This window comes from Purpureocillium takamizusanense, chromosome 2 (genome assembly GCF_022605165.1).
Source record: "Purpureocillium takamizusanense chromosome 2, complete sequence".
NCBI lineage: Eukaryota > Fungi > Ascomycota > Sordariomycetes > Hypocreales > Ophiocordycipitaceae > Purpureocillium > Purpureocillium takamizusanense.
Genome location: NC_063069.1, coordinates 657,770 through 671,749, shown reverse-complemented (window position 1 = coordinate 671,749; position 13,980 = coordinate 657,770). Strand labels below are relative to the sequence as shown.

General features: G+C 57.6%; 2 protein-coding genes across 2 annotated transcripts; both read left to right on the top strand.

The window, feature by feature from the left end:
• Positions 1-3,074: 3,074 nt before the first annotated feature.
• On the top strand, positions 3,075-3,638 carry JDV02_002022 (uncharacterized protein; the record flags this gene model as incomplete). The annotated part of the gene is made up of 1 exon (XM_047983004.1): positions 3,075-3,638. The coding sequence occupies one exon, from the start codon at positions 3,075-3,077 to the stop codon at positions 3,636-3,638; it is 564 nt and encodes a 187-aa protein (XP_047838974.1).
• Positions 3,639-9,252: 5,614 nt separating this feature from the next.
• On the top strand, positions 9,253-13,711 carry JDV02_002021 (uncharacterized protein). Its single transcript, XM_047983003.1, has 5 exons — positions 9,253-9,727; positions 9,809-11,196; positions 11,297-12,522; positions 12,599-12,880; positions 12,943-13,711. Exons 2-5 carry the CDS (start codon positions 10,263-10,265, stop codon positions 13,615-13,617), a joined length of 3,117 nt encoding a protein of 1,038 aa, XP_047838973.1. The 5' UTR covers positions 9,253-9,727; positions 9,809-10,262; the 3' UTR covers positions 13,618-13,711.
• The last annotated feature ends 269 nt before the right edge of the window (positions 13,712-13,980 follow it).

Sequence of the window (13,980 nt, the reverse complement as noted above, 5' to 3'; positions counted from 1 at the left end):
ACTCGTCTCAGGAGCACGTGTAGCCCTCGTATGACTTGTTGTACCGACAAGGGTTTCCCGTCTTGACGCACTGCACGATATGCCCGGTGGCCGCAGTCAGATACTTTGCGCTGTTTCTCATTCTCTCTCTTTAATAGAAAGGAGCGGGGAAAGATGGCTCATGGAAGGCGGCTGGCCTCAAACTTGGGGATGGACGGCTTACCGGAGTGATGGTCTGGCAGTCGCCCAGGGTCTGGGACCAGTTGGTGATGCGGCCGTGGGGCGTGTCCATGTATGGATGGCAAGTCTGTTCCGGGGTCCGACAGCTCTATACAGGGGGAGAATGGAGTATTAGTCGGGGTGTTTCTCTCTCTCTCTCTCTCTCTCTCTCTCTCTCTCTCTCTCTCTCTCTCTCTCTGTCTGTCTCCCTCTCTCCGCCAACACGAACTCGACATTTGGTGTTGGGACTTTATGAGAACTGCGCGCGAGGAGTGGTGGGGAAGTGTCTATATTTGTGGTGGAGGGGGGGAGCGGCTGGGTTCATGTTGTCACTTGGCTTCCACTCACCCCTTGCCAGAGTTCTTCGGCCGCAACATGAATGGAGCCGAAGAGGGCCGAGAGGACGACGAGCGTGTACTTCATAGTTGCGCCAAGGAAAACGTGCGACAAGTTGGAGACAAGTAAATTTGGTGAGCAGATCTAAAATGAGTGTTTCTATGGAAAGAGAGCAGCCTTTAAAAGAAATCGTGTTGGGTCTCCGCGGGCGCGCTCCATGGGTTTCTATCGCGCCAAGTTTACCTAAACGCGTGGGCGACGTTTACTTAACGTTAAAAGTCGACGTTGACACACGACTGCCCCTCGTCATGGTCCGTCCTGGTCGAGTGCTTCCCTCTTCGATGTGTGATGTCGAAATCATTATACGAGAAGCTGTCGGCGACACTCATCATGACAGTGCAAGAGAGTCTGCGGGGAGGGATCCGTGCCCGCGGCATTATATAATGGAAACACAGAGCACGGGACTGCAAGGGCCTGGATGGGAAGGGAGGGGGGGACTGTGGCTTTACGCAGTTGCTTACGCACTTCGGGAGGCATGAATTGCATACACGGTGTTCGGACGACGGGAGTCAAATGGCTTGAAAGCACTGCCAAAGTCGAGGAAGAAAGTGTTTCCATCAGTTGATGCATGTCCTTGTCTGTGCTGATGGGCCTCCCGTTGGCCGGCCTCCAGTCTTCCGTAGCCTTCACATTCCTGTTTGCCCAACCATCTTCCCTTTCTCCCATCAAAGTCATCATCATGACCATCATCACTTGCTGCTTCGCGTGGCCTTGTTTGCGAGTGGCCAGGTCGCACCGCAGGCATGGACTCAAGAACACTGAGCCGCGTTTGGGACAAGAGGGCCATGATCGCACCAGTTTTCCGTCTTCTGACACTGCAGCTCGCCCAATTGAAGTTTGTCAAGTCAGCTCTTTTCCTTCCCGACGCGCCCTCCTGTCTCCGCCATGCACAACATCCCCTCTTGGGCGCGGATGGTCTTCTTACCGGATACTCCTTCAGGCATGGCTTTTTTGGACAGTCCCAATCAACTTCGTATATCAGGCCTGTCGGCCCCTGAACCTTGCGGACGTCGTGGCACATCTGCGTCGTTGCGTTGCACATCTGTTCGGTGGGAGGGGGGGCGGGGGCGCGCCATAAGAGTGAGCAGCTTGTTATAGTGGTGCCGGTACGTGATACTCGCAGAAGGAGAGAGGAGGGACGGGGATAGATGGAGGTGAGGACAGGGTTTGGACTGAAGGCTGGACTCGGGGGATGCTTACTCCTCTGTCTCTCCATTCGGCCTCCTCTTTGGTTAGGATCCTGGAGGACTGCCTTTTGGGTTTGTTGATGGCGGTGGCGGATTGTAAGAAGACGGCGGCGGCGGCAGCGAGAATGAGTTGGAACTTCATTGTGCCTATTGTGTGGGCGAGGACGACGGAGAGGCTCAAGACGTGGAAGGGACGATGGCAAGAGATTGATGGCTGAAGGGGCTCCATCTTGGCTAGCGCTGACGAGGTAAAGCATATCTAATCCCGGACAATGAGAAGAGGATCGTGGTCCCCTCCTGCCTATGCTTATTATATTTCTATAGCTGGCTATTTTCGCGTACAAGTTACATAACTGGATATCCTTGCCTCATAATTGATACGCAATATCTATGACGAGCCTCGGAATTACCGTATGAAAAGACCCTCTTCGCACGGAACACAGGACCCAGTCCGGGGTAATATTTTGTACATCATTTGCTGCCCCTGAAGACAAAGAGAATTATCGTACGTAGATACCGAGACCTGAAGCGGCATAGCACGTGCTCTCAGAGGTCTTCGGCGCTGCTGTGTAGCCTTGCCGTACATGCCGAAGAGATATTGCTGAATTACGTGAAGTCGCGTGAAGTGCCTGTACAAGGCTAGGGGCTGAACAACCAGCTAGAGCCGCGTCATGGACAACAAGGTCCCTGCTCACGACTATGTGTTCCTCGGCTCCGGCTTGTGCGCTTTGCCCGGCGAGTACCTGATGAGACTCGCACGGACCCGACCAAACGTGGCCATGCTTGACACGTATTCGGACGTTCATCACTGGCCGTGGCGCACATGAAGTAAGCATTTCGGCCATTTGTTCCCGATAGAGGTTCATGGTACGTAGTTTTGGCTCTGCCTGGCCAATGTATTGACCGAAGAGCAGCCCGCTAGACTAACGCTTTACAAGAGCCATCCCATGAGACTTCTTACAGTACCTCGACAAAACGACAAGTCTGCACTATATACTGGGAGCACGTACTGGATACAAAAGGATTGGCCTGCAATCTAGGCAGCAGCGTTGCGGTGTAACATGCACGGGGATTTCGGTCACCCCGAGTGCGTTATGTCAATGTGTGAGGCTCGCACGTCGGCCGAGATCTGCACGTTATGCTTGGGCGTCATCTCTCTGTTGCTCGCCAGAGAGCCAAAAGGCTTTAAAAATGTCGTTAACATGGCCTTGACGATTATGTGTAGTCGCAATACAGTCAACAACTGCACCTAGCATCATCGACAATATGGATCAGTCTTCTACTACCAGTACAATGAACGTTCGCGGCGGCCTAGGCGAGAGGACGAAACTCATCGACGAGCGCCCCGACAACTCTATCGCGATGACAAACCAAGCGTCGGTACTTGGCCCTCTGACGATCAAATCCCTTGCCTTGATTCGGGCCTGTATCGGGGCAACTCTGGCCGTGGCCCCGCCGCGCCTCCTGTCCCTGTACTTTCTCATGGGCAACGACACGGCATCCCCGCACTCGGCAGCAGCAGCAGCAGTCACCGAGACTCATCACTCTTCTGTCCTGCTGCCGCGCCTGCTCGGCGTCCGCGAGGTCGCCTTGGGACTGCTGCTCTGGACGGCCTTCCGGCGGCACGCAGATCAGCGACGCCGGGGCGTGCCGCAGGCGACCGAAGCGCGGCGAGGGTTGCGCGGCGTGCTGTGGGCGAACCTGGCCGTCGACGTCATGGACGCGGTGAGCTGCGCGGCGGTCGTGGCGGCGGGCATGCACGAGAAGAATGCCGCGGCGTGGTTCGGAGCCGGGGCGATGGTGTTTGTCGTCTTAGGGGCGCTGGGGCTGCTGTCGTTGGACGCGGCTGGTGTATGATGCGGGCAAGAAAGCGGAAGCAGCCCCCCCCCCTCTCCCAGCAAATGATACTATATATATGAATTACTATATATAGTAGGGGAGCGAATGTAAGGCAGTAAGTACTCTGTCAATAGATACGAAATAGAAAGTTATGTATGCGTCGTATCGTGTATTCTACGAGGTCTTTCGTCTAATGGATAGCGATAGGCCCTTAGCGAAATAAGAGTTCGATTAGCGGGCAGCAGTTATTGGTCAGAGTCGTTTAGAAGCTTCCCACTTACTACTATAAGGGCCAGCGATCTTGTCTGGGGTTCGAATTTACTGGATCGCTGGGAAGGGAAGCTACGAGATGCAATGGCATCGGGTGATGACGTATTGGGAGACCTCAATACTGCTTGCCCTCAGCACTTCATCTAGATACTCAAATTGAATACGATCGCGCCGTAACTACTTGAGATACCCACAGACCAAAACGGTCATTTCTAGCCGACCTCCCGTCGCCTTCCGGCGCAACGCTCTCATCCCCTGAGCTCGAATCATCATCAATCCACTCTCGTATACCACGCTCGGCAACCGGGAATCCGTCCGCATCACGAAGCCATTTGAATATGTTCATCGTCATGCCCTCCGAGCAATCCCTTTCGTGGTCAAGCTTGTCGTAGCGAACGATGATATCATCGGTGCCACTTCCGCCCGATTGACCGATTTGCAGTGGGCTACTGCTGTCGGAGACTTGGGTGACTTTGATGCCGTCATTGCAGTCCCAAGTCCAACGTAGATATCGTAGCTCGTGACTGCCATGACAGTTCGCGTGCAATTGCACCTCTAGGACGCAGTCCTTTACAGCGATCGCTCCAAATGGGGGAAAGGGGACGAGGGGCAGACTGCCATGGTGTTCGGTTTGCGATAGAAACATGAGCCGCGCCTCGTCCGCTCGTTGAATCGTCTCACAGCCATCTGTAGAGATCACAACGGCTCGCTGGATAAAGGAAACGAACGTCCCCGTCCAGGCCGCCGAATGCAGGTCAAGATTGTATGCGACCGGACGTGCCCACCTCATGATATAGCCCTGTATATCGACGAGTATAGCACCTAGCCACAGAAAGCCCAGATGGGGGGACCTCTGTAGGAGCGTATTCGCCAGGATGTATGGCTCCTGGGTGGCTGGCGTATCAAGTACAGCAAAAGCCCCCTGCATCCAAGCGCCACAGACATTACACGGTATGTCTGGGTCGACGAAACTGCTGCTCAGTAAAGATAACATCCCTGTAGCGTTGCAGCTCATGGTCAGCAGCCTATCTAACTGAACGCGGTCTTGACCCCACGGGGGCGAATAATGCTTGGCGGATACTTTAGGCGGAGTGTTGCGTTGGGTGGGAAGGGGCCAGTTAAGCGTTTCCGAGACGTAACGCCTGGTTGGGAGCAGTAATGCCGCTGTGAAGGCCGCATCGCTCTGATCTTCGACTCCGTGATAACTTGCGTAGTCGGCAATATACTGCGCTGCAGTTGAGAAAGATGGAGGCGCTTGATGACCGCAACGGGACTGTGCAGTTCGAAAACACAACACTAGTGGTTCTGACGATTGCAGGCTGATAGACCATGGGGATCTGAGGTCTTGGCCTTGATGATGAATACGGGCGATCCATCCTTCTCCGGGTGCAAGAATCGCTGTCCACCAGCGTAAGGCTTCGTTTGTGACCACACCCACGTCCATGACTCGGCTGAGGCGGTCTTCATAGCCGTTTCTGCAGTCCGATAGTATAGCTAGGTTATCGGTATACTGAACGGCTTCTGCACCGGGGATGATCTCACTCCATCGCTGGGACAGGGTGTATGCCCAAGCGAGCGTAAGGAGAGAGACGTGGCCACCATGCTCGCCGAAGACACCTACGCCTCCAACCCCATCGATTGGTCCCAGGGATATAACGATGGGGCGCCTTGCAGTCACCGAGAAGGCATATGTCTTCTCGAAGGCCGGCAGCGAACAACTGCCTGAAGCCGGCTGCCAAGTGGACTTTCCTGTAGCGTAGAGCACGCCTGTGGAGCGCCGGTCGAGCTGTAGCTCCCTAACGAGATAAGGATGCCGAGGAAACGCGTGCTGAATGTTCAACGCTGTTGCATCAAATGGAGAGGCAAGTCCCGCTTGGTATAGTCCATGCCATAGCCGATACGCCCGTTCGTAGTATTGCTTCAAGACTTCGTAGTCTGGCTGGAGGCAGTCTTGCATTATGAAGGAGCGGTAAATTTGGGCCGTATCCTCGTGATCTTGCGCACTGAATGAGATTTGCCGTGCGAGGAAAATGCGACGTTTGTTTGTCTCATTTGAGCCTTGGCAGCGCTTTTGTGCTGTGGCGTAGTTACGTGGCTCGTGTATACTGACTACTGACCCAGCCGAGATATGGTAATTGAGTAAAATAGAGTCCAAGCATTGTGATACTACTCGTGGGTGCAGGAGAGGACTGGAGCTATCACGCCGTATTGGTCTACTCTGACATACACCCTGCGCCGCGACGCCGCGTGCTGCCGTCGGGCAATGGGTGTTTCCGCCTCAACGAACCACGCTGGCAAGACATGGGAAACGGTTGGTGACTCCATGTCAGATGGCGGTCAGGTGATATGACGGTGTGTGTGGCTGGGGTCTGGTGATGTGCGCTGTCGTTTAAGATCGGCGGACGACGACATCGAACAGGGCGGCAGATGGTTCCGGATTTTGCGCCCCCTTGACATAAATGAAGAGCTGGACGGGGGTTTGCTGCCTCCCCGCAACAGTACTGTATGTACGAAGCAGGGGGGGGGGGCGGATGCAAAGCAGTGAGTGCCCGATAAATAGTAGATGCGAAATAGAACGTTGTCCATGCGTTGTGACGCAGCATGTCGTGAGGCCTTCATGTTTCGTCTGTGCGGAGGCCCCCCCCCCCCTTCCGGCCTGCGAGGCAAGGGGTCGTCGTCCCCGGTCAGCGGCATCGAGTGCGGGAATCGGAATCAACTCTCTCACACACAAACACACATTCATCGCGGGGAGAAAATCTGGGCGGCCATGGGTGGTACAGTGCTTACCGCTCTCTTGTACAACATGCATTGTGTGTTGGACTGGAAGGCGAGCTGAACGCAGATGTGACGCTGCTGCTGTTGTTGCACCACCACCGCACGGCACGCAACGCCAATGTCATGCATGCACTTACACGGGCAGGCAGGCTTGCCTACCTACTAGGTAGCCTTGCGCTAGGTCGGGAGAGAGAGAAAGAGGCAGCTGTGCATTGTGCATTGTACGGTATTGACTTGACAAACAGATTCTCGCCGCACATCTTTTCCCCGCGCTGCCTACACATGTATGTACCACCGGCCCCCAATATCACGCTGTGCGATTGCTCGCGCATGCGGCATCTCTAGTCTGGTCTCCATGTCCGCTTTCTGCTCGATATCTTCTCCCGCAGCGGTGAAGGGAAGCCCACCCTCCCTTCTTCTGCGTCTGACGACGAAAGCGTGAGGAACCTTTCCCGGTGCCCCCAGCCATGACAAGCAGAAGCCGGCACTTCTCGGGCCCAGGGTCTGCATTCTTGGGAATAGACGGTTCCATCGGGCCATCATCATCATCATCATCGCGCAGCACCAATGCTACTTACTATAGCACAGTACTACTCGTACACGCGGGACAGCGGACATGCACAACAGCCGACCGCCACCATTTTGACGAAACAAAGCACCCAAGATGGGATAGGCCATGAAGCATGTTTGTACGGGACCCAAAAATAGCCGAGGGTGGAGGGGCGTGCGTGCCTGGTGTGGTGGTCGTGGCGCAGGCACTGAAGCATGGACAACAACGGCAGTTTGGGCACGAAGCACACAGGCACAAAACGCCCTTCCCCAGATACTGTACAGTACAACAACCATATACGAAGTACATAATAACATGCTACTACAGGACAAGTAATATATGCAGCACCCGCCCATTAGGAGCGAGCCGACGAAAAGCACAGTACAGTACTAACTCACTGCATCAAAAATCACACACACAAGAATGAACCATGCGCAGGCGACGAGGCGTTGGCCCTGCCACCCGCAGCAGCAGCAGCAACAGCATCACCACCCCTGTTTCTGCCCAAAACTCAGATGCCTGCTCCAATGAACGTGGTGCCGTGCAGCCACTGCAGCCGGGGCATGCAGGCGCACGCCTCAACTCCCTGCCTTGCCTTTTTGCTCTCTCCCCCACTTTCTTTCACCTGCTTGCTGCTGGTGTTGGTTACCAACTTACCACCGCCTGCTGCTGCTGCTATTGCTGATGCGTGGGTGCTGAGGGCTGGGGCAGGGGGTTGCTTCCTTCTGTTCTTTTTTCTTCCTCCCGCGGCCAACATTGATGGACGAGAGGGCCAATGATGAAAAGAGTTGGTCATGCCCAAGCAAGGTAAGGTCAAGCGGAGCTGTTGCGTGTTGGGAGCTCTCTCTTCCCGTCTCTCCGTCTCTTGCTTTTCCTCTCGCCCCCCCAGCCCCCTCTCTATGTAGACTCTCACGCACTCATCCACCATCCCCGCATGGCAAGGCTATGGCCATCATTGGGCCGCGGGCGGGAGGTCGCACGAACCGCACCACTAGCTGCGTGGCGTGGCGCGGGTGGGAAGAGGGGGAAACAAGGCCGGAGCCGAAGGGCTACATGAATGAGGCTGTGTCTTCTTTTTTTGTTCTGTGAGAGCATCAAGATTCCGACGCGGGGGAGAGGGACGGCTGAGAAGAGCCTCACGCACGTACCAGTGGAGTCCCGGTGTCTATGAAGGAAAGGATCGGGCTGCACGGCCCACGGATCAGAATGCCCCCATCACGATGGCGCTGCTGAATCCTGACCCAGAGAGAGGATAGGTACTGTATCCGTTGCGCCAAGGCTAGGGACGAGCCGGGGGAGGCTGTAACCCTCGCGCTCTCAAGCCATCCTCCCCCGGGAGCTTCTATTCTTGTTGTTTGCTCTCCCGAAGCTCCAGCAGCAGTCTTGCTGCAAGACTCCTCCCCGAGCTTTCTCGTCACCATGGGACCGTTGCCCCCCCGCCCCCCGTCTTGTCGCTGCTCGCCTCAAATCGTTCCACGTCGTCGCATACTTACATTTGCAGCACAAGGACGAAATACAGACGCCGAGTTTCGTGTCTTGAAACGCCTGGGCGGCGAGGGGAGGAGTACCAGCACCTTGCTGCGGCAGGAAATGTCCCCCCCCCCCCCCCCCCCCGGTCCCTCAGGACACTCTCACAAACACACACACACACACAACCGCCGTGCGTTGCACAAGGCGGGCCAACACATGCACGTTGGTTTGACTGCAGCTCACAGACAGACAGGCAGGCAGGCAGCCTGATGGACAGGCCCTGCAGCCTTGTTGGGGTGCGTGCTCGTGCTCCGCGAGGACAGGGAATGGGAATGGGAATGGAGCGAGCTGCTGCCCTGCCCCATGTCGTCACCTCGCCCAACGTCGTCGTTGTCGTCGGTCATAGACCGGGCCAGTGGGTTTTGGTGCGCTTGCTGCCGTTGCATGTACAGTACTGTATGTGTAGTACCAGGTTACTTTGGCAGTTTGTTCTCTCCAGCCGCTGCCCCCCAGTGTCCTGCCTTCTTCTCTCTCTCTCTGTCTTTTTCCTTGCCACCTGTGCAGTACAATACAGACGCAACCCTCTTTTTTCCTTTCTCCCTCTGCGACATTAATCTACGCACCTGCCCGGGACTGCCTTTTCCTTCTTTCCGGGGCTGGTCTGCCTGCCTGCCTGCCTGTCTTGGTTCGGGTATCAGACCGATCCTCCCTCAGGGCAAGACAGAACCCTCGCAGACTTGTCGGATAAGGGTTGATTGTCCTCTTTTTCTCATCCTCGTCCCTCCATCACCCGCTTTCTACCCGCCTCCTGCGTCGGTCGTGATCTGGTCCGAGGGGAGCGCGGGGGGCCCGGCCGCAACCGCCACAAGTCCAGCTCCGACGACGACCCGGGCGCCAGACCATCAGTCAGTCAGGGGGGGGGGAAGGGCTATAGCACACAAAGAAAGGACAGAGAGGAAAAAGGAGAGTCGTAGCAAACAAGAGCGCAGAGACGCGCCATTTTGCGGAGCGGGTTCGTGCAGCTGGGCACGTGGCCTCCTTTGTACGTTTGTTTCCGTCTTGAAACCCATGTGCACCGCCCCTCCAGCCACATTATACCCAAGCGGACTTACACCCGGTCCAGCCCTCTCTTTCTTTCTCTCTCTTTCTCCTTTTTCGTCGTCTTGATCCCATCTTCATCTCATCGTGTATTGTATCCTTGTCTCTTTTTGGAGGGGGAGAGAGAGACCTTGTCCGATCAGACACTGCTCCCGTCGGCCTTGACTGACACTTTCGCTCGTTGAGATACTGGACTGAAAGGTTACTCGGTTTGCATCGGAAACGTTGCGTTGGTCGCAACTGAGTGATTCACTCGTGCTCGGGGAGAGAAAGAGAGGCCAGGACAGAAGCTGCGTGAGGATATCGCGACAGCAACCGCCGTCCTCGGATCGAGCAACCCAGCGATGCGGTAACATTGTTCCTCCCCAGCATCCGCCGCAGTACTCATACACACACACATATACACATAGTGTGGTCACCAACCCCAGGGGCCTTCCTTCGCCGGGCCTCTTGCTTTCCCTCTCCCCTCCCCCATCATCATGGCCAGCAGCAACCTCTCCATCTCCCCCTCGCGGGCCCTCACCGCCGTCCCCGAGTTCGACGAAAACGCCGTCTCCCCGCTGTCCTCAGCATCGCCCACCATCGAGAGCTTCCACATCGGCAGCCTCGACCGCCAGGTCCAGTACCAGACGTACCAGCGCGTGCCCTCGCACGTCGCCGCCGAGGACAGGGTGTCGACTGATTGCGGCAGTCGGAGCAGCCGCAGCGCCGCGACGCCGGCCCTTGGCAGTGTCGAGGCGGACATTGCGGACGAGCAGGACGCGGCGCCACAGCAGCAGCAGCAGCAGCAGCAGCAGCAAAACGGCGGCGGCCCAGATGCGCCCTCTGACGATAATAATAGCATCACCAATACTACTAATGATAAGCGATTCTCGGTGCCGCTTCGCGTGCCCGTCGGCTCCAAGAGCTCGCCGCCGCCGTCGTCGCGCAGCAGCAGCGTCTTGTCGAACCACCATCACCACCACCAGCAGGAAAGGCAGACGTCTCCGCAGCCTCGCCGCAGCGATGCCGGCGCGGCGCGCTCTCGTCACGGCCGAACCATCAGCTGGCCCCTGAGCAGCGGGGAGCCCCCCGTCCCGCAGCACAAGGGCCGGCTGTCCAGGGCGCCGCCGTTCCTGGGTCGCATACGAGACGCGCTCGTCCCGGGGCGCTCCCGGAAGAGACAGGTCGCCAGCCTACCGAGAGGCAGGGCAGTGTATCCAGAGGCACACGCGCTGCGACAAAGTCACATGCCGCAACAGCAGGAGCAGCAGCAGCAGCAGCCACCGCTTGAAGACGATGAGCCTCCCTCCTTGCGGTCTGGCAGCGATAATAAACAACCAGGGGTAGGGGTTTCGTCGAGTGGGCTGGACGACGTGGAGGCGGATGCGGGAGACGACAGCTGCGACGATGAGGTGTTCAAGAGGAAGTTTGGTATGTAATCGCCGGACACCGGGCCCCCCAAATAGCATGTTGACCTTTGGGGGAGACTGACGGAAACTGGCTGACTGACTGACTGACTTTTTTGTTACAGCCGAGCCGCCGACGTACTGCTGGTCGAGGGAGGACATCCTCAAGAAGCGCAACAGCTGGATCTCCGTCATCATCCTCGCGCTGTCCGTGTACTCGACCGTCATGTCAGCGCTCTGGATGGTGGTGGCGTTTGTGCAGCCGCGCTGGGGCCACAAGATCTCGTCGCGCGGGGGCGGCGTGATCCCATCGACGGCGACGCTGGTGACGGCGCTCGTGGCCAAGACCATCGAGCTCTCCTTTGTGACCGTCTTCATCTCGTGCGTCGGGCAGGTGCTCACGCGGCGGGCCATCGCGCGGCGCTCGACGGGCGTGACGCTCGCCGAGATGACGATGCGCAACTGGGTCATCCAGCCGGGCTACCTCATCACGCACTTTGAGACGATCCCCTACGCGGGTCTCACGGTCCTCGGCGCGCTGTCCCTGACGGCCACCATCGCCGCCATGTTCTACACCACCGCCTCGGACGCCATGGTCGCCCCCAAGCTCAAGTTTGGCGCCTGGGAGGCCGTCGAGCTGCAGGGCCGCGTCCGCTCCTCGTACGCAAACGCCGCCTACGTCAAGGAGGTGTGCCCCTCGCTCTTCGACACCGTCGCCGACCCCAACGCCCAGGAGTCGTGCCTCAACGTCCAGTTCTCGGGCCAGTCCTTCCGCAACCTGCTGTCCTTTATGACCGAGTGGACCGCCATCAGCGACAACGGCACCAGCCGCGTCGTCGGCACCGTCGGCCGCCGCCCCGCGGGAACCACCCTGCTCTACGACAACACCACCATGTCGTCGGCCTGGATCCAGACCGACTCGAGCGACGTCGCCGCCCAGGCCAAGGCCCACGGCGGCCGCATCATCAACAACGTCACCCTCGCCATGCCCCATCCCGGCGTCTACACCGCCGCCCGCGACCCCGTCAACGGCATCCTCCAGCCCGACGACCTCGCCGGCGTCGGCGAGTACGCCATCCGCGCCGGCGTCGTCTCCCCCGCCATCAACGTCATGTGCGTCAACATGGACCAGGACGAGCTCAAGCCCCTGGTATACATCGACTGGCCCCAAGCCCAGACCATGAAGCTGCAAGACGTCGGAGTGCAAGACGTCAGATGGAAGCAATGGAGCAGCGATGTCCCCACGTGGTTCGACGCCGACGGCAAAAAGGACTATCTCAACCAGACTGTCGTCGACGACATCTTTCGCTGGGGCCCCAAGTACGACAGGATACCCCCCGTGTTTCAACTAGTAAGTCGTCGTCGCCGGCCATGCGTGTATGTAGCTCTCGGGCTGACATCCGATCCCCCCCCCCCCCCCCTTGCAGTATCCCAAGGACTACAACACCGTCACCAACTCGACCGGTGCGCCTGGCGCGACGGCCTTCTACGTCCTCGCCAAGAGCCCGCTCATGACCAACTATACGCTGTGTGAGATGCGCTCCTTTGTCTCCCCGGCGTGCTCGACTCACTTCAACATCTCGGGGACGGCCGGTGCCAGCATGCAAGCCCACTGCGAGGACCCCAACGACATGGACGCATACCACTGGACGCCAGAGAAGTCCCCCGACTTCAAAGGCGAGTGGCCGACTGCGTCTCTCGACTGGAAGGTACGAGCCTCGCCCGCAGCATGCGTTGCCCGCATAGATGAGGCTGACAGAGTTTTTGACAGTGGATCGCCGCGCAATGGGGACTTTCCATGGCCCTCAACGGCGGCGTCACGTACAGCAACGCCTCTTCAGCTCGCATCCTGACGCAGCTCGCTTTACAACACCCGACCTTACCGCCTATCCAACCGTCCATAGCCGAGGCGCTGGCCGTGTACGCAAGCTCCACGCTGCTCATATCATCCATTGACACGCCGTTCCGGCACTACTGGGACTACAACAAGCATATCCTTGGTGCGCCAGGAGCCCCGGATTCCTTCCACAGCTCCGTCATAACGCAGCAGTACACATCCGGCCACATCAACTCGTGGCAGCGCATATTCTACGTCGTTCTTGTCATCATCTTCATCATCAACGTCTGCTGTCTCGTGCTCGTGCTCTTGCGCGCAGAGCAAGTCACCGACTACACCGAGCCGCAGAATCTGTTCGCGCTGGCGATCAACAGCCCTCCAAGCGCGCAGCTCAAGGGGAGTTGTGGCGGGGGTCCGCAGCAGCGAGATCTTGTTGTGCCGTGGCGAGTGGAATATGCGAAAAACTCAAACCATTATTTCTTCGAGGAGGCCAACGAGAGGCCCTGGCGAGGAAAGTACGCGGTGGAAGGCCTCAGCACCGCCAGGGACTATGTCGCGATAAAGGGGAATAGTTATAAGAGGTTGAGTTCCAGCCGTGGCTGGCTTTGAGGGGTTGAAGAGAAACTAATTAGATAATGGCATAATCGAGCGAGCGCGATCAACATTCAACTGTGACGAGTGCTTCTCGCAGCGACGTGATGCTTGTTCGGTCGGGAGCTTGTGGACAAGCATGAAAGATGGGCCCGGGGGCCTGGTTGATGCTATTGTCGCCGCAAACGGACTGCGGTGTACGTAGGGCACCGCTATCGAATAGTTCTCGCCGTTGCCCTCTCTCGTTCTATTGGGACGGGCCAGTGGCGAGGCGGTCAGAGTGGGTTGCGCATGTCGACCGCCTTCTCAACAAGAACCTTGCTGGCAAGCAATGGAAGCGCCTGAGCTGTTGCTGTACGAAGTAGATTGAACGGTAATCTT